Source organism: Nicotiana tabacum, chromosome 4 (assembly GCF_000715075.1).
Source record: "Nicotiana tabacum cultivar K326 chromosome 4, ASM71507v2, whole genome shotgun sequence".
Taxonomy (NCBI): Eukaryota; Viridiplantae; Streptophyta; class Magnoliopsida; order Solanales; family Solanaceae; genus Nicotiana; species Nicotiana tabacum.
In genome coordinates, this window is record NC_134083.1 from 147600193 (window position 1) to 147621037 (window position 20845).

At 39.0% G+C, this 20845-nt stretch overlaps 1 protein-coding gene across 1 annotated transcript; it reads left to right on the plus strand.

Moving 5' to 3' along the window:
• Window positions 1-14293: 14293 nt before the first annotated feature.
• LOC107765949 (uncharacterized) lies at window positions 14294-19724 on the plus strand. The gene is made up of 5 exons (XM_016584644.2): window positions 14294-15214; window positions 16311-16778; window positions 17518-17895; window positions 18017-18084; window positions 19147-19724. Exons 1-5 carry the CDS (start codon window positions 14567-14569, stop codon window positions 19352-19354), a joined length of 1770 nt encoding a protein of 589 aa, XP_016440130.2. The 5' UTR covers window positions 14294-14566; the 3' UTR covers window positions 19355-19724.
• Window positions 19725-20845: the final 1121 nt, after the last annotated feature.

Here is a 20845-nt window from a genome sequence, read left to right on the forward strand (position 1 = left end):
TCCCTTCATTGATCTACGGTCCGCATAATTAGTTATGCGACCGCATATGTTGATGCGGTCCGCAGATTTCCTTGTGCGTCCGCACTTTGGCCATTTCTATGACAAACAAATTTCAGAGAGTTTGCATTTTCAAATCTCAAATTGTTCGGTCCGCACAAGAATTGTGCAGCCGCAGTTGACTTCTGCTATAGCATTCAAAATTGTGCGGTCCGCGCTTTTTCCATACCTAGCCAATTTGTCTTAGCACAGTTCCTGCAACACACTTCAAAACTAGTTAGCACAAAATAAGACCTATCTAAAGAAAAAGAAACATGGTTTGCCTCCCAAGAAGTGCCTGATTTAACATCGCGGCACGACGCAGATTACCATCATTTGAAATGAATTACTGCCACGACGTTGCCATCACCAACATTTCTTAGATAATGCTTCACCCGGTGACCATTGACTCTAAACACCTCATCATTTTTATTCTTTAAGTCCAAAGCACCAAAGGGTGGCACACCCACAACCTCAAACGGGCCACTCCATTTAGACTTTAACTTTTTGGGAAACATCTGTAACCGCGAATTGAACAACACACAAGATCACCCTCATTAAACTCTTTGTTCCAAATGCACTTGTCATAAAGATATTTCATCTTCTCTTTGTATAAGGACGAACTTGTGTATGCATGATATCGGAACTCATCCAACTCGTTCAAATGTGCCACTCTTAAGTTGGCGGCGACATCCCACTTAAGATTCAACTTCTTTAAAGCCCACATGGCTTTGTGCTCAAGTTCCACTGGAAGATGACAAGCTTTTTCGAATACCAACCAGTATGGAGACATTCCGATAGGTATTTTGTAAGCCGTCCTATAAGCCCATACAACATCATCAAGTTTCTTGGACCAATCCGTCCGGTTAGCATTCACTATTTTGGACAAAATACTCTTTATCTCCCAGTTGGAGACTGCCACTTGACCGCTTGCTTGTGGATGATAGGAAGTTGTGACTTTATGAGTGATACCAAGTAAGGTATCCAAAGCTTTGTTGCAAAAATGAGATCCCCCATCACTTATGATAGCCCTTGGAGTACCAAATATTGTGAAAATATTTTTCTTCAAAAACGCCACCACACTTCTCGCTTCATTGTTGGGTAGAACAACGGCCTCAACCCATTTGGACACATGATCAACCGCGACCAAGATGTAGGTATTTCCACAAGAACTCACAAAAGGACCCATGAAGTCAATACCCCACACATCGAAAATATCAATCTCCTAAATGGTAGTGAGAGGCATTTTTATTTTTCTTTGAGATTCCACCGGCCCTTTGACATTCATCACAACGCTTGACTAGATTACTTGCATCCTTGTAAAGGGTGGGCCAATAGAAACCACAATTTAGCACCTTGGCCGCCGTTCTTGCTCCACCATGATGACCACCATATGGCAAAAAATGACAGGCCCCAAGAATTTTAACTTGTTCCCCCTCCGGTACACATCTTCTAATAACTCCATCCGTACAAATCCGTAAAAGGTACGGTTCATCCCAATAATAGTCTTGACAATCCCGTTTGAGCTTCTTCCTTTGGTTTGAAGAGAACTCATTCGGGATGATACCACTTACAAGGAAATTTGCTAGATCCACGAACCATGGCACCTCTTTCATTGAAATAGCCAAGAGTTGCTCATCGGAGAAGGAGTCATTGATTTCAAGGCCATCATGCGGCCTCCCCTCCTTCTCCAAACGAGACAAGTGGTCTGCTACTTGGTTTTCACTTCCTTTGCGATCTTGGATGTCAATATCAAACTCTTGCAATAAAAGCACCCATCTCATCAACCGGGCTTTGGAATCTTTCTTGATCATAAGATAGCGAAGTGCCGCATGATCCGTGTGGACAATGACTTTTGCACCCATCAAGTACGGGCAAAACTTTTCCATAGCAAAGACAATGGAAAGGAGCGCTTTCTCCGTGACGGTGTAGTTGACTTGGGCACTATTCATGGTCTTACTAGCATAGTGGACCGTATGAAAAATCTTGTTGATGTGTTTTCCCAAAACAGCCCCTACCGCTACATCACTTGCGTCGCACATGAGCTCAAAAGGAACACTCCAATTTGGAGCGGTAATAATGGGAGTAGTAGTCAACTTGAACTTTAACAATTCAAAGGCTTTCATACAATCATCATCGAAGTGGAACTTAGCATCTTTCTCCAGAAGCTTGCACAATGGGTTCACTACTCTAGAGAAATCCTTGATGAAACGCCGGTAAAATCCCGCGTGACCTAAGAAACTCCGCACGCCTTACACTGAAGTTGGAGGTGGAAGTTTAGAAATCACCTCAATCTTTACCTTGTCGACTTCAATGTCATTCTTTGATATCTTGTGTCCAAGGATAATGCCTTCCTCGACCATGAAATGACATTTCTCCCAATTGAGCACCAAGTTTGTTTCTTCACATCTTGCCAACACTTTATTCAAGTTTGCGAGACAATCATCAAAAGAATTCCCGACCACCGAGAAGTCATCCATGAAGACTACAAGGTAATCCTTCACCATGTCCGTGAAGATCGCCATCATACACCTTTGAAAAGTCATCGGTGCACTGCACAACCCAAATGGCATCTGCTTGAAGGCAAAAGTACCATAATGACATGTAAAGGTAGTCTTCTCTTGATCCTACGGAGCAATAAGAATTTGGTTGTAGCCGGAATACCCATCAAGAAAACAATAGAAAGCACGACCGACCAATCTATCAAGCATTTGATCTAGGAAGGGAAGTGGAAAATGGTCCCTCCTTGTGACTTTGTTGAGCTTACGATAGTCCATACACACTCTTCACCCGGTCACGGTTCATGTAGGAATCAACTCATTCTTATCATTGGTGACCACCGTCATGACCTCCTTCTTTGGGATACATTGAACCGGAGAAGTCCACGAACTATCGGAAATGGGATAGATAACCCCGGCATCCAACCATTGATGATCTCCTTTTTGACAATTTTTTGCATGGCTTCGTTGAGTCTCCTTTGATGTTCAATCGATGGTTTGGCGCCTTCCTCCAAGTTAATCTTGTGCATGCAAAATGCGGAGCTTATCCCCGAATATCCGCCAATGTCCATCCAATAGCCTTCTTCCTCTTTTGTAGCACCGCCAATTTAGAGTCTACCTACACGTTAATCAAACAAGAGGAAAGAATAACTGGTAAAGTAGAAGAAGGGCTAAGAAATTCATACCGAAGATGTTGGGGCAATGGCTTCAACTCTAAGATAGGAGGCTCCTCGATCGAGGGCTTTGTTGGAGGAGTTGTCCTATTTTCAAGATCCAAGGACTATTTGCGGGGCTCATAAGTGTACGACCCCATTCCTTGCAACGAGTTCACACATTCCATGAAGCCATCCATTTCGTCATCATCAAAGTTGAGCAAGACGGCCTCCAGTGTATCATCAACATTCATCACAACACTTGTTTTATCTATAATCACATCGGTCACCAAGTCTACGAAAGAACATGCCTCTTTGCTATTGGGTTGCCGCATGGACTTACACACATGGAAAGCCACTTTTTCATCACCAATCCGGAAAGTAAGTTCTCCAGCTTCAACATCAACTAGAGCCTTCCCCATAGCAAGGAAATGTCTACCAAGAATAATCGGCACCTCATAATCAACCTCACAATCAAGAATGACAAAATCCGCTGGAAGAATGAATTTATCAACACGAACCAATACATCTTCAATCACTCCCAATGGTCTCTTCATGGAACGATTGGTCATTTGTAATATTATAGATGTGGGTATTGGTTGCCCAATTCCCAAAGTCTTGAAAATCGAATAGGGCATCAAATTGATACTTGCCCCAAGATCACAAAGAGCTTTTGCAAACTCGGCCCTCCCAATGGTACAAGGAATCGTGAAAGCGACGGGATTCTCCAAATTGGGAGCCATTGAATGCACAATTGCACTCACTTGATGAGTCATTTTTATAGTTTCAAAATTTATCGATCGCTTCTTTGTCACTAAATCCTTCATAAACTTTTCATATCTGGCATTTGCTCCAAGGCTTCAACCAATGGCACATTGATAGATAGGCTCTTCATCATGTCAATAAACTTTTTGAATTGATTCTCGCCATTTTTCTTAGCGAGCCTTTGAGGATATGGAGGAGGAGGCCTAGGCATTGGTGCCTTAGCCTTTTGCACTACCTGTTCCGGTATGTCAACAAAGTGATCCCTAGATGGGTTCACTTCCTCTTGAGCTTCCTCTACATTGTTATCAATATCAATCCGCCTTTCCTCATTTGCTTTCACCACATTGTCTGGGATCTCATCTTCTTGAACCACGTGCTCATCATCCACAAGCTTCCGTTGATTCGAGGTGGTGCATCCCCACCTTTTTCACGCCTTGTAGTAACGGCCATGGCATGTCCCGTGTTGTTTCCACCCTTTAGGTTCACCACTGTGTCACTTGGTAGTGCCCCCTTAGGATCAGTGTTTAGGGATTGAGAGATTTGCCCTATTTGGACTTCCAAGTTTCAGATAGATGTATTGTGCGAGGCAAGTTGGGCATCAGAGTCGGCATTTTTCTCCATCATTTGCTTAAACATATTTTCAATTCATCCCATCTCATTTTTGGAAGAATTTGGACCATGGGAAGGATAATGAGGCGGGTTGCTTGGTTGTTAATACATCGGGGGCCTTTGAAAACCTGATCCCCAATTGCCTTGATTATTTTTCCATCCCCCTTGGTTGTTGCCTCTCCAATATCCTTGATTATTGCCACTCCAATTGCCTTGGTTATTACCACCACTCCAATTTCCTTGATTATTGTTACTATTCCAATTCCCTTGAGTGTTGCCACCATTCCAATTACCTTGGTCGTTAGAATTCCAATTCCCCTGATTACCTTGAGGTCGCCATTGTTGTTGATTCGAGCCTTGAAAGTTGTTCTTTGCCCTTGAAAGTTGTTCACATATTGCACTTCCTCCTCTTGTTCATTGTAAGATTCATCTTGATCAAACCCACTATCTTCTTGCACATAATTCTCCACTCGATTTTGCACTTGTGGCCCTTTGGGTCTTCTTTTGTTCACCATCATACTAACTCCCTCCATGGCATTGACTTTCTTAGGATTTTGCACTTATTGAAGTTGAACTTTGGCTAATTGATTCATTGTGGTGGTCAACTCGGCAATAGCTTGCCCATGGTCATGCAATTATTTATGTAGGTTAATCACGTTCGGATCACCTTGAGGAACATTTTCTCTACTTTGCCATGCCGAAGAAGTATCTTCCATTTCATCTAAAATCTCACAAGCTTCCACATACAATGTTGTCATGAAATTTCCAAAGGCAAGTTAATTAACCACACACTGATTGGTAGTATTGATCCCACGATAGAAAGTTTGTTGAATCATAGCCTCCGTCATGTCATTATTTGGGCACTCTTTGACCATAGTTCGGTACCTCTCCCATATTTCATGCAACGGCTCATTGGGCTCTTGTTTGAATGCTAGAATCTCGTCTCTAAGAGTAGCCATATGTCCAGGAGAAAAGAACTTGGAAATAAATTTCTCCGCCAATTCATCCCATGTATGGATGGAGTGATTTGGCAATCTTTCTAGCCAATCCAAGGCTTTAACCCGTAGAGAGAAAGGAAATAGCCTCAACCTTAAAGCATCCTCGGAGACGTTTGTCTGTTTACTCCCCAACAAGTGTCCACAAACCCCTTCAAGTGTTTGTATGCATTTTGACTTGGAGCCCCGGTGAAGAATCCTCGTTGCTCTAACAATGTGAGCATTATATTCGTGATTTGAAAGTTACCTGCCCTAATGCGGGGCAGGATAATGGCACTTGCATACCCTTCATTCGGCAACACCCGGTGTGGAGCCACTCTTGGTGGAGGTGGAGGTGGAACTGGGACGTTGTCTTGAGGTGCCCGACCTCTTCTATTTGCTTGAGGTTCAAGAGGAGCCTCTTCAACTTGGTCATCTTCAACGTCCACATCCCCCAAAGGCATGTTTCCGAGTTGATCATTGTTGTTTGCCATTATGGTACCTACAATTGATCCACACAAATCAGTAACAAGGAAGAAAAAGAAGACAATTCACACACAAAACCAAATATATAGCTAAATCCATTTTTAGCTCCCCGGCAACGGCGCCAAAAATTGATCTCGTCCAAGTTCACACCTCAATTCAAGGTTATGAAACGGTCGATTGCAATAGTAATACCCAACAAGGAGTCGGGGTCGAATTCCACAGGGAGCTATACGTAGGATTTAGGAGTATAAATTGCAGTGTATGAGTATGAACTATCTCCAATTACACTTCCACAAATTGATGCTTGTTCTATGTCTATTCCAAGTTAAGATTGCAAGATTAAGTAATGAAACTAAGAAATTATTTTTGTTGTTGTTTTTCAAATACTGTAAAAGGCCTAGGGCTATGACCTTCACTTAAGTGTTTGCATAACGGGTTGTAAACTTTAAATCTTATTTTATTGGTCGGAGTGTATTATAGCTATCAATACTTGAGTACCCACTCAATACCTCTCGGTCAGAGAGTGACTTTGCCCAATTTGGCTTTCTCAAGTCCAAATGGGTATTGAACAAAACGGTTGATACAAAGCTCAAGTCGAATTTTACTATCTCTAGATTCAACCCTTTAATTAGGACTATCAATCGCTTGATTCACCCCAATTTCTTGTTAGCCAAATGTTCCTAGACTAAGTCTCTCTTTCTCAAATAGAAACCAAGTCAAATAGGGATGAACTAATATTTGCAATCATTAATTCTACAACTAAAAGCACGAACAAGGCTAAATAATAAATACCCAATCATAAACAAGCAATAAATCAAACACCCATTAAATTTACACTCTAGGGTTGGGTCACAACTCTAGTAAAAATCTAGCTACTCATGCTTAAGACAGAAGAAATAGAAGAATAAATGATAATTAAACCCATATTGATAATTAAAATAAAGAAATCTATGTTTAAAAAACTCAAAATGGTAAAAACTACTAAAGGGAGTAAAGAAAAATGGCTATTGTAGCTGATGTCAAAAACTTAACCCAAAAAAGTGATACTCCTCTATTTATACAGAGATGGCATTTTCGAATAAAAATGCCCATTCGGAGGTTCTGCGGCCGCACAATTCCATGTCCGGTCCGCACTTTGCTTCAACCTGACAGGATTAGAATCTTGCGGCCGCACAATTCTGAACCGTGGCCACATCTCTCTCTTTCTGCGGTCCGTACATTTCTGAGTGCGGTCACACATGGCTATTTTGCGGACCGCACAAATGCAACTGCGGCCGCGTAGCTGATCTTCTGCGGCCGTACAATAATTATGCGGTCCGTGCTTCCGTTGAACTTGATATGTAGGTTCTCTGAACTTTTGCTCTTACCTAGATTCTACGGCCGCACTTCTCACAGATCTCTGATAAGTTCTTCTGCACAATCTGCAGTCGCATATGATGTTCTGCGGTCCGCATTTTAAGATTTTTGTCTGTTTTTGTCCTTGAGTTCAGATCACTCCTTTTTGAGTTGGATTTCATCTTGGAGGCTCATTTTTCAATATTCATGCATTTAAGCATATGTCATTAATTTTCGGGAACACAATTAAACGCTTTTGGACTAAAACAAAAGCTAAAAGGCGCAAATAAGTAGTCAAAATCCCCAATTATCACGTATGGTCGGAATTAAATTTCGGGTAGTTCAGAGTTGATTCGGATGGAAAATTCTAATTTCGGAAGCTTTAAGTTGGAAGAGTTCATTAAGATTTGGCTTTTGAGTAAAAGACATCGGAATCGAGATTTGAAGGTTCCAATAGGTTCGTGTGATTATTTCGGACTTGGGCGTGTGTTCGGGTTGAGTATTGGGTGGTCCGAAAGAATTTCAGCGCTTATTATGGAAAGTTAACATTTTGAAAGTTTTAGAATTTCAAAAGTTTGGTTTGAACTAGATTTTGATGTTATCAATGTCCGTTTGTGGTTTCGAGCCTTGAAATAGGTTCGTATCGTGATTGGTGACTTGCACGCAAAGTTTGGCGTCATTCTGGAATATTTTAATATGATTCGAACTCGTTCATCATAGTTTGAATGTTTAAAAGTTCAAGGAAATGTTTCAATCATCGATTCATAATTTTGATGTTGTTTGGTGTGATTTGAGGCCTCGAGCAGGTTCGTGTTATGTTTTGGGATGCGTTGGTATATTTGGATGGGGTCCCGGGGGCCTCGGGCTTGAAACGAATTGAAATCGGATCAAAATTTAAAATTGAGGCAATGCTGGAAATTTTGACTACAGGTGCAATCGCTTCTGCGAAGTCTTGGTCGCAGAAGCGACCTCGCAGAAGCGAGATAATCGCCGCAGAAGCGGATGGAAAGGAAGCTGGGCAGAGGCTGGTTGCTCATCGCAGAAGCGGGGCTCTAGGCACACTTGCGCATCTGCAGGAGCAGAAATGTTGAGTGCATAAGCGGATAGCATCACAGAAGCGGTTGTGGCTCGTACATGCATGTACGCAGAAGCGGAGCCTTTGTCCGCAGGTACAAAAGGGTTGTCACCAGTGCTGCTTCGCAGATGCGCATTTGTGGTCGCAAAAGCGAGCTCGCATGTGCGATAAATTTGTCCACATGTGCAAAAGTCGCTGGGCAGTGGGGGTGTTTTTAATCCGAGACTTAGGCCATTTCTCTCACATTTTCATTTGGTTGGGCGATTTTTGGAGTTCTTAGAAGGATGATTTTCAACATCTATGTCAAGGTAAGTGATTCTGTAATGACCCGGCCGGTCGTTTTGATCTCTAGTGCATCGTTCAGCAGTTTGAGGCATAGAGTCGCTTCACTTCAGGTATTATGACTTGTACGTGTGGTCGTAATTGAATTTCAGGAAGTTCGGAGTTGATTTGGAAAGAAAATTCTAATTTCGGAAGCTTTAAGTTGGAAGAATTGACTAAGGTTTGACTTTTGAGTAAACGACATCGGAATCGGGATTTGAAGGTTTCAATAAGTTCGTATGATGATTTCGGACTTGGACGTATGTTCGGGTCGAGTATCGGGTGGCCCGGGAGCATTTCGGCACTTATTATGGAAAGTTAACATTTTGAAAGTTTGAGAAATTCCTAAGTTTGGTTTGGAGTGGGCTTTGGTGTTATTGATGTCCGTTTGGGATTCTGAGCCTTGGAATAGGTTCGTATCGTGATTTGTGACGTGTGCGCAAAGTTTGGCGTCATTCCGAAATTTTTTGATATGAATCGGACGCGTTCGTCGAAGTTTAAAGGTTTCGAAGATTAAAAGAGGGTTTTGATCATCAATCCGTAATTTTGATGTTGTTTGACGTAATTCAAGGTTTCAACTAAGTCTGTATCGTGTTGTGGTATGTGTTGGTATGTTTTGGATTTAAATCAGATCGAAATTTGAAACTTAGGAATGCTGCTTTTGGCCAACTGCTGGTACAACCGCAAAAAGGCTGCAGGTGCGACGCTGCAAAAGCGGCCAAGCAAGCACAAGAGCGGATTTTGTTGGGCAGCGCTGGGACAGCATATGCGTTTATCTCGACGCAGAAATGGGACCACACATGTGGAGTGGGCAACGCAGAAGCGGCCGACGACCTGGATTTGGGTTCTTGCTGGTGCGAGACTTGGAGCCGCAGAAGCGGAAATTTTGTTGGGCAGTGAGGTTTTTATAAAAAAAATGGGCCAAATCCCATTTTCTTTTATTTTCACTTGGTTGGGCGATTTTGGAGAGGTTCAAGGGGAGATTTTTATCAAGTAACACAAGGTAAGTGACTCCCACCTATTACAAGTTAAATACATGGTTTGTATATGGATTTAACCATGGAAATTAGTAGGAACTTGGGATTTTTGGTAGAAAACTTAGAAATTGGTATTTTTGGATTTTGAAGAAATTGGACATGGGATTTGAAATAAGTTATATATTTTAGTTTGTGGTGTTATGGGTAAAGTTTATCTTCAAAATATTTCAAAATTCGGGCACGTGGGCCTTAGGGTTGTCATTGTTGGCTTTTAGAGTGGAGTTGGGGATGATTAGGAATTGATTAATTATGAGCATTTGGAGTATATTTTGATTGGTTTGAACTTTGTTTGACTAGTTTTGAAGAGATGGGCATAAGGTTGAGGTGTTTGAGTGGCGTTGGAGCCGGTTATGGAACTCTGGAGCGAGGTAAGTCTCCTATCTAACCTTGTGAGGGGAAAACTACCCCTAGGTGATATTTATTATTATGTATAACTAGTTGTGGGTGCTACGTACGCACAAGGTGACAAGAGTCTGTACGTAGCTAAAGCATGTTTATGTCGTGGTAGACTTAGGACTTTATCATGTAATAATTGAATTTGAACTCGTTCTGCTGGCTTAATTAATTAAAGTTATAATTGAATTTGATTTGGAAATAAATATATGTATAATAGGCCGAGCCTTAACACATTGAGTTGTGGGCGTGTTATTTGACAATCGTAAAGATTATATTCGTTATGTGCTCATGTATTGTATTGTAAACACGTGTCTCGCAATTTGGTAATTCCTTTCCTTTCTTGTGGAGCGGGCCGAACGCCTCAGCAATATATAGATGCATTTATGGTTCGTGTCGCACGACCCTCGGCAGTGTACATATTATTCTGGATCGGGCCGAATGACCTCGGCGGAATCGTGCGTTATAACGCTATTAGTCCGAATATTCACAAGATAAACCTTCCACTGATACCCGGCATTTTATATGGTATTCCTTATTTATTTGAGATTGACACTTGACATTTTCTGAGTTGTTAAGGTAGAATACAAGATCTAGGAATTCATGCTTTAAAAGAAATAATTGGAAGATTATGTTATTTGCAGATTTACCCCATCATTGTTGTATGCTTCATATCTGCTTATGTTTTATTATATTGCTTATTGGACCTTTAGTAAGTGTCGATGTCGACCCCTCGTCACTACTTCTTCGGGTTTAGGCTAGATACTTACTGGGTACGCATTAATTTATGTACTCATGCTGCACTTCTGCACTAAATGTGCAGGATTTGACATGTTCATTTGATGACACCTTGGCGCATAGGTGCACCTGTTGAGGAAACTTCATGTGAGGTGCATTCCCGACTACGCATCGCAGTTTACCGAGTCTCTATTGTACTAATTATTTTATTATGTCTTATTACATTTGGGACATATGTTGTATTATTATTGTACTCCTTAGAAAATGCTCATGCACTTGTCACACCGGGTTTTGGGAGTTTCTACTGGTTATTCGTTATTGTAGTTCACGTAGTTATTATCATTTTTTCCTGTAAATTCTCTTTATACCATTTAAGTAATGGAGATTATGATTTCGAAAGTAATAGAATGAGTAAATAAATTAGAATGAGTAAATAAATTGATAAATCAACGTTGGCTTGCATGACGGCGGCATTGGGCGTCATCACGACCTATATTGGATTTTGGGTCATGACAGATTCCCACCTATTACAAGTTAAATACTTGGATTACATATGAATTTTAACATGGAAATTAATAGAAATTGAGCAATTTTGGTAGAAAATCTAGAATGTGGTATTTTTGGATTTTGACCACGAAATTGGACATGAAATTAGGAATAAATTATATAAATGTGTTCGTGGTGTTATGGGTAATGTTAATCTTCAAGAATTTTCGGAATCTGGGCACGCGGGCCCGGGGATTTGACTTTATTGACTTTTTAAGCGGAGTTGGGACTTGTTATAAATTGATTTATTACGAGTATTGGAGTATATTTTTATTGGTTTGCATATTGTTTGACTAGTTTCAGATCGTTTGACTTTGAATTGAAGAGTTAGAGAGGCGTTGGAGCCGGTTATGGAATTTCGGAGCGAGGTAAGTCTCTTGTCTAACCTTGTGAGAGGGAAACTACCCCCTAGGTGATGTAATTGCTATGTGATACTAGTTGTGGGTGCTACGTACGCACGAGGTGATGAGAGTCTGTACGTAGCTAAAGCATGTTTATGTCCGGGTAGACTTAGGACATTATCATGTAATAATTGAATTATTTGAACTCATTCTACTGACTTAATTATTTGAACTCATAATTGAAATTGTTTAAGAACTAAATGTATATGTATACTAGGTCGAGCCTTATCACCTTGAGTTGTTGGCTAGTTATTTGAGAAACAGTAAAGATTATATTCACTTTGTGCTCATGTATTGTATTTGTAAGTACGTGTCTCGTAATTCGATAATTTTCTTCCTTTCTCATGGAGCGGACCGAACGCCTCGGCAGTATAATAGATACATATATGATTCGTGCTGCTCGACCCTCGACAGTGTATACATTACTCTGGATCGGGCCGAACAACCTCGACATAATCGTGCGTTATATCGCTGGTAGTCCGAATATTCACAAGATTATCTTTCTATTGATGCTCAGCATTTTATATGGAACTTCTTATCCGTTTGTTACCGGTACTTGATACATCTGAGCTGATGAGGTAGAATACAAGACCGCGAAATTCATACTTTAAAAGAAATATTTGGAAGATTAGGTAACTCACAGATTTATACCATTATGACGGTGTGCTTCACATCTGCTTATTATTTTATTATATTGCTTTGTTGGGCCTTTAGTAAGTGTCGATGTCGACCCATCATCACTACTTCTCCGGGGTTAAGCTAGATACTTATTGGGTACACATTGATTTACGTACTCATGCTATACTGGCTGCACTTATTGTGTAGGTATATATATATTTTTGGTGGTCCTCTGGGTGCAGAGGCGCAGCTATTGCAGGGACTTTACGGTGAGCTACATTCCATGTTACGATCCGCAACATACAGAGTCTCCATCATAGTTATTTATATTCTCCTATCTAACTTGTATTCCAGATGGATGTTGTATTTTTATTGTACTCTTTAGTAGATACTCATGCACTTGTGACACCGGATCTTGGGGGTTCCTACTGGTTGTTCATTATTGTAGTTCACGTAAATATTCTCATTTTACCCTGTAAATTCTATTTTATACTATTTAATTAATGAAAATTATGATTTCAAAAGTAATAAAAATAAGTTGATCAATCACCATTGGCTTTCCTGACGGCGGCATTAGGCGTCATCACAGCCTATAGTGGATTTTGGGTTGTAACAATTACACAATGAGCAAATTACCCCTGCGGTTTTCCGTGGAAATTTACCTAAAATAAATTAATTAATTAAATTTAAACTACTTCTTACCAATTTGAGAATAGTACTTTTCAAAATAAGCGAATTTTGAAAGCTTAATCAAATATGCTATTAATATAATCCGATTGTTTTGGTGTTTCGCCGTTTTCTCTTCCCCCTAGACTAGAATCTATGGATAGTTGAGTGACCGAAAGTGCAAATTTCCTAATCTTAGGGTGTGTTTGGTAGGAAGAAAAATATTTTCCTAGAAAATATTTTCGGGTGTGTTTGGTATGAAGGAAAATATTTTTCGAAAAATATTTTTCAATTTTTCATGTTTGGTTGGCTTAAATGTTTTGGAAAAGATTTTCCTCATCAACTCATTTTTCTCCAATTGAAGAAAAATATTTTCCTTATCAAGAAAAAGAAAAATATTTTTCAAAACTCCTTTCAACCTTCCCACCATATTCCCATCCCCACCACCCCCACCCTAAATAAAAAATTATTAATAATACTTTCTTTTTATGTTATTTTTCATTTTAACAAATGAGTATTTTTTTTTCATGATGTAGAAAAAGTATTTTCCTTCGTTTCAACAAAAAAAAGTATTTTCTTTTCATGACGTAAAAAAAATATTTTTTTCATTTCAACAAAATGAGTATTTTCTTTTCATGACGTAGAAAAAGTATTTTTTTTTTATTTCAATAAAAATGATTACTTTATTTTCATGTTGTAGAAAAAGTACTTTCTTTTTCAACCAAAAAGAGTATTTTCTTTATAGTTATGGAGCATAAATTTCAACGTTGTGTTGCGTAAAAAAGTAAAGCAAAATATTAGTTCCTTTGAGTTTGTATGAATTTTTAAAAGAATAATTAAATTATTAAAGAAAATAAAGTCTTGAATAAGTTGGGTATTTGGAGGGGAGAGAATAAGGAAACATGGGAACTTGGGGAAGGGGTGAGGAGAATAACATAAAAAAATATTTCCTAAAAAATATTTTCTACTCTCTAACCAAACACAAAAAAATATTTTAGAAAAAAACAATTCCGAAATTATTTTTACATTCATCAATCAAACAAGAAAAAATAAGTCATAAAACTACTCATTTTTCGTGGAAACATTTTCCTTTCGTACAAAACACACCCTTAATATAATACCGCTTGTTTTGGTGTTTTGCCGTTTCCTCTTACTTCCCACAAAACCCAAACACAAAAAGAAAAAACCCTTCTCTTTTGTTCCCGCTTTGTCTCTCTCTGTATACCTGTCTCTATCTTCACTACTATCTATGCACACACAGTTACACACAGATAAATAAGTAGATAGATAAACAGTAGAAGCAAAGGTTTATTAGGGTTTATTGTTTTACTGTGGTAGGGGTTTATCTTTATCACTCCGTTGTGTGAATACTAACAACAGTAGTAGAAGTGGTGACTGTGAAATGCGCCAAAAGGATGCAGAAATTGTTAAGCAGAAACCCATCTTTACAATTACCTCCTCCAATCCTATCCCTTAACGCTCTTTCTTACCCCATAGCCATAGGGTTTTACAAAAACCCACTTTCTGCTAACCCCAAACTCAGCCCTAAAACAATGGCTTCTTCTTCTTCTTCAGCCGCCCTCCACCATTTCACTAATCCCTTTTCCGGAGGTTTTCGGAATATTTCTACTGATTCTAAGTCGTTTCTTCCTAGGGTTAATAGTTGCCGCATGTGTAGGTGTTCTCTTGATACTACTGCGCCGGTGAGGGCTTGGGTTGTTTTGAAGCAGAGTAGGACTAGTGCCGCCTGGTTCGGCACCCTGGCTGCTTCGGCTTCGGACAAGGGTGTTCCGGTGACTTCTGGTGAAGAGGAGAAGGATTTAGAAAATGGGGTTGTTGAGGAGAATGCTGTTAATGGTTCTGCAGAGGAGGAGGAGAAGACGGGGGTGGGTAGGTTGCATAGGCGGCAGAGGGGTGGTGTTGGGGAAGGAGGAGGAGGAGAAGAGGTTCTTGCTAGTCCAGATTTACTAACAATACCGGGTGTTGGGCCAAGGAATTTGAGGAAGTTGGTGCAGAAGGGTTTTATGGGTGTTGATCAGCTCAAGCAGCTCTACAGAGATAAGGTAATACAGTTAAACTACTGAGAAGCCAAATATCTAGTGTTCTCCTTTGAAATGTTAAAAAAAAAGATGTTTAACTTCATTAATGAGGGTAAAATGAAGGTTCTTTTAGTTTGTTGTATAGCCTTGTATGCTGGTTTAGGAATAAATGCTGGATTTGTTATCTAGGTGTTTTTTGTATGACGGAAAAAGTTTACCTGGAAAATATTGTCTATCATGAAGTCATTTTTGGTGTTTGGTTATTGGAATTATATTTTCTAAGAAAAATATTTTCTATCAAAAGGGGAAAAGTGACTTCCCTCACTTGTGGGCGGAGATCGTTTTCCTTTGCAAATGGCGCAACTCTTACTTTATAGCAATTCCTTCAACCAACACTTAAGAGTCGATTATCAATCTTTGATACTCGAAAATATCATCAAATATAAGTTGTACTAGAATGATTTGGGCCTGAATAAGGTGGATTGATTACAAAGGATTAATATAACCAAGCCCGTTTTGTTGAATGATAATGAGGGTATAGTGAAGTAAGAATGTAGGTTACCTATATTGCAGTATTGTGAAAGAAGTTCTAAAAGGATGAGTGTGAAATTGGGTTCTGGATTTTGACCCTACCAGCTTTTCAGCATGACATAGACAGCTCTGCTTAATGACAAAACAACCCTGTTTGATGCATAGACAGTACTTTTCTTAATAAGGATGCAAAGCAAAATGCACATAGACACCTCTGTTTGCAGTGTTGTGGTGCAAGTGTTAGAGGATGAGTGTGAACTTGGGTTATGGCTTTTTGGCTATGACTATATCAATTTTTCTGCATGGCATAGACAGGTCTGTTTTGAGCTGTTTGGATTCGCTAGGACTGCTTGCTTTTTGTATATCCAATTCAATTACTATGTTGTTTCACTTGACCAATTTGGATAGCCTATATGGTCTCTGTTTTATAGTTATTATTGGGTTGTGTTAGAATTACAGACCGAAGTACTTAGCTTAAAAGAAAGTTTGTACTGATATTTAATGTTCGGCTGATGTCAAGGACAACTTGTTTGATCGTAAATTTGACGTGCTTTGTTATAATAAAGGGCTTATTTTGGCTTCTCTGCAGTTCTTTGGAAAATCCAAGGAGAAGATGGTTGAGTTCTTGCAAAGCTCAGTTGGAATCATTCACAGAAACCATGCTGAGAGTATCACCACATTTATCAAAAAGAGCGTGGATGAAGAGTTGAAAGAGAAGAACTTAGATTCTGATGTGAAGTCAGCACAAAAGAAACGACTTACTTTCTGTGTTGAGGGAAACATTAGTGTTGGAAAAACAACCTTTCTGCAGAGAATAGCTAATGAGACACTTGAATTGCAAGATCTTGTTGAAATAGTTCCCGAGCCTATTGACAAGTGGCAGGATATTGGACCAGATCACTTTAACATATTAGATGCATTCTATGCGGAGCCACAAAGATATGCTTACACATTTCAGAACTATGTTTTCGTTACTAGAGTTATGCAGGAGAGAGAATCATCTGGTGGTATCAGGCCCCTCAGGTTGATGGAGAGAAGTGTTTTCAGTGACAGGATGGTAAATTTTCTTACCTTACTAAGCTTGTAAAGATGCTCACTGATTGCATCTTCTTGCTTGATCTTTGATTGTCGAGCTATGCCTTAACCCCTAAGACAATGTATGTTTTAGGTCATTACAGTTATACAAAGTTCCACATCTTTTAATGGGTACGCACCTCATCAAAACTGACACGGAACTATAGACTTGCCATTGTAATATACGTATTCTGATTAACCTTTAAAGACAGTCTACAGTACCCTCAAATATTCCATCTATGTAAAAGGACTGATTGGCATTCGGAGCACGATGATCAAACCATCTAATATTCGGATGTGGATTTGAACTCGATCCCTTAGGTTCTTTTTGTTCTTTTTGCTTGTGAAAGGAAATTTGCATATTTAGAAACTACATCAAGGTACTATAAATCATCCTTATTGGAAAAAAAATAAAGGTACCATCAATCACTATATTGTAATTGTAATTAAAATGTTAAAAAGACATTTGAAATAATTGAAGTGAGAATATTTTTACCCCAGACAGTAATGTTGACATATAAATTATCGGGGGGAGAGAGTATTTGACAAATATCTGGTTTACGTGCTATGCTTGAGAACAATCCTCTGGGAGTTGATTTTCGCAACATATACAACCTACTATACCAGCCAATCCGAACTAGTTGTTTTTTTGTTGTTGTATGCAATGTACTATACCTGATTATTACAAGGTCTACTGTATGATGCATAACCTTTTCATAAAGGTCTTTGTAAGAGCTGTTCATGAAGCAAACTGGATGAATGAGATGGAGATCAGCATTTATGACTCATGGTTTGACCCAGTTGTTTCAACGTTGCCTGGACTGATTCCTGATGGCTTTATTTACCTTAGAGCAAGCCCTGATACATGTCACAAGAGAATGATGTTGCGTAAGAGAGAAGAGGAAGGTGGAGTTTCCTTGGAATATCTGCGAGACTTGCATGAAAAGCATGAAAGCTGGCTTTTCCCATTTGAAAGTGGAAATCATGGGGTATTGTCTGTTAGTCAGCTACCCCTAAACTTCGATAAATCCGTACCCCCAGAAATAAGGGACCGTGTTTTTTATCTGGAGGGCAATCACATGCACCCAAGTATTCAGAAGGTACTTTCCTGTGAATGTAACTTCAGTTCATGGACATCCATTTCTTTTTCTTTCTGATAAAGCAGTTCCTGTATATTTTTGTGACATACAACATTGTGTTTAACTGTCTATTATGATGCAGGTTCCTGCTTTGGTTCTTGACTGCGAGCCTAACATTGACTTTAACAGAGATGTTGAAGCAAAGAGGGAGTATGTCAACTTTCCTTTATTTTCTGTAAATGCTTATATAATTACTCTTTCACTTAACAGTTTACTCACTAGAGGATATCTTTTTTTTTGGTTATGAATCTATAGAAACAAGGATACCATCTTTTCTTGCAGTTTAATTTAGCCTATTGAGGCAAACTAAGATTCTTTTTTAGCAGCTGCGAACTGCTGCTTATATAACTCCTGTTAGTGCTGATCATTTTATCTTTATTCATACCTTAGTTGCGGTTCATTAACTTAATGTCTTCAAGTGTTACCTAGATCAATGTTTATCCAGTCTGTGGATTGAATGTTGGTCGTTGGATCCAGCAAATGTCAGAAACAGTTCACTGTTTAATCTTTTACATGTCAAGTACTCTAAAGATGTTTCTGTAGGGTGGATGATGGGTATATCAATGATTGACAACACCAGCAACTTGTAGGGTTATTGCACAACAGGGGACTTGACGTGGATTAAAAATAGGCAGGACAGTAGTGAGGAATGCAGACAGTGCAAGAGGGCTGGTTTCTCTTTCCCTGAGAAGTAGGGCTAAAGGAATCCCTGGGGGGGGGGGGTGTTATTACCTTTTTAACTCTCAATAGGTTCTTGCATCCTTTAACATTCGATCACTAAAAGGAGGATGAAAGAGAGTATCTTCGATCCTCCAAAACTTATCCCCAGAAATAGGATTTCTGTCCTCTGAGGAGTTCTCCTTCATAGTATTCTGGAATCTGATATTCTACATCTAACAAATTCGTACAGATAATCGTTGCTTTCTGATGTCTTTAGTCCTTGATGTGTCAAGAGTGTATTATAGACACCTAAAAATTTGTTGAAGCAGTACTGCACCGAACCATTAAATAATAGTAAATTGTAGGATCACTTTTTTAAGCTCGTAAGTTCTTCTATTAGCTGACTTTAATACATCTTTTTTGGAGTACTTCTGTAAGTTTTTGTGTTTAGGAATGTCCTGTGCTGTGTTTCTGTAGTATCGTGTATTTCTTTTGCCTGGTATTTGAGCTACATGGTCTTTATGTTTTATTTAACTGTCATCCTATTTGAAGGTATGCTCGCCAAGTTGCTGATTTCTTCGAATTCGTAAAGAAAAAGAAAGAAGATACGCCAGAAGCTGGAGAAGAACTACCAAAGGGTAATCAAGCACCGTTTTTGCTGCCTCAAAATGGAGGTTTGTGGGTACCTGATGGCAAGTTCTCAGAGTCGGCACTAAAATCCTTGGATTTCAGACGAAACATGTCATTCATGTCTCACTAGCGCACACAGCTCGTACTTGCAAAATCCAGATGTTGCTGAACGGAATGTGTTTATTTTCTCCTTGTAAAAATGTGTTTGACTACTCAAGTATCTAACCCGCAGTAGTGTTGGAGTAGGTTGTATGTGGATGTTGCTAGGATGCTGTTTAAAGCTTTGTTCTTTGTTTTGTGTGAAGGCAGTGGGGTTCCTTCTTTTGCTTTGCAGGTTTGAGAATTGAGTGCATATCCAGGCTAACATGGTTCCGCTTGCATCTATGGAATTGTGGATTTGAAATTTAAGTAATGCCATTAAGTCAGGTCTCCCAAGTATTTGTAGCATTTTGAAACTATACACAACTCGGAGGATTCTATTTAAAAAGACAATTTCTCAACTTTGTCCAGCATTTTCTCTATTATCTCTTAATATTTTAACGGAAAAGGGATAAAACTGCCCTTCTATTGATTTTTGGTGGACTAAAGTAAATTTTGAAAAAGTGCTGAACCCATTAAACGACCAATTAGAGGGTTTCTTAGGTAATGTTAAGTAAAAGTTTTTCCCTTGTATCTCAGTCACTTACCTTTTTTTTTTTGTTATTTTGCTGTAGAATAATCTGAAGAGGTAACTAAACGAGGAACAGCGAAAAACCAACCACTAAACACTCTTGAAGATATTTTGTGAGATAAAGCGAGTTAACCCTTTATTACCTTCGGATTTTTTCGTTCCTATATAATATTTGAAACTTATTTATCAAAATTATCTCAGTTTTGTATATTACCCGCCTTAAACAAGTTTTTCTTACAATTTATATACAACCCATTATTAGTGCCTTAATTTGAAGGATTAAGTTGCACTTTTTCTCCTTTTTTCTCTCCTCTTTCCCTATCCTATTTCCACATTACACGTAGCTGGGGATATGCTAATTACTAACGTTCCGAAATTCATAGAATTTCAGAAAATTAAAGCGTACCAACAAAAAAACGAGCAAATGTATTTAAGGCTCCATTACGTCACTTTAACCGTTTTTGAATTCTTACCCAGACTGCCCCAACTTCAATATAAGAGGTTCTAGATAAGTTGCATTGTCATACATTTTATGGAAATTGAAACCTTTCGCACTGTGTCATAGTGGGACAACAAGGACTGGTATAGATGTCGACTCAATAAATTTTGAAGGTGTTTGACTCTCCACCATTGACAACCATTAAAAAGCTTTGAAGCTTTGAATTCGAATTTGGGTTTTCAAAAACCATTATTTGTTTGGATCGGGTGTTGATGCAAACAATTGGGAATATTGTTTGGAGTTTATATCTCAATTTTGAGGGTGTTTGGTGAAGATTAGACTTGATTTTGGCTGAATTTCAGATTGAAACTTGAAGAAGAAGAACACATGACATATAATATACTTACAAAATTGTAGTAAAGTTGTAGTATAATTGTATGTAAATTGTATTCTGTTATATTTATAAATATATATATTTTTTTGAATGTTGTATGAAAGTTGAAAAATAGTTG

Coding starts and splice junctions, on each gene's coding strand:
- LOC107765949 (XM_016584644.2), top strand. CDS start 14,567: ATGCAGAAATTGTTAAGCAGAAACCCATCTTTACAATTACCTCCTCCA. Junction 15,215..16,310: donor AGCAGCTCTACAGAGATAAG/GTAATACAGTTA, acceptor GCTTCTCTGCAG/TTCTTTGGAAAATCCAAGGA. Junction 16,779..17,517: donor GTGTTTTCAGTGACAGGATG/GTAAATTTTCTT, acceptor CTTTTCATAAAG/GTCTTTGTAAGAGCTGTTCA.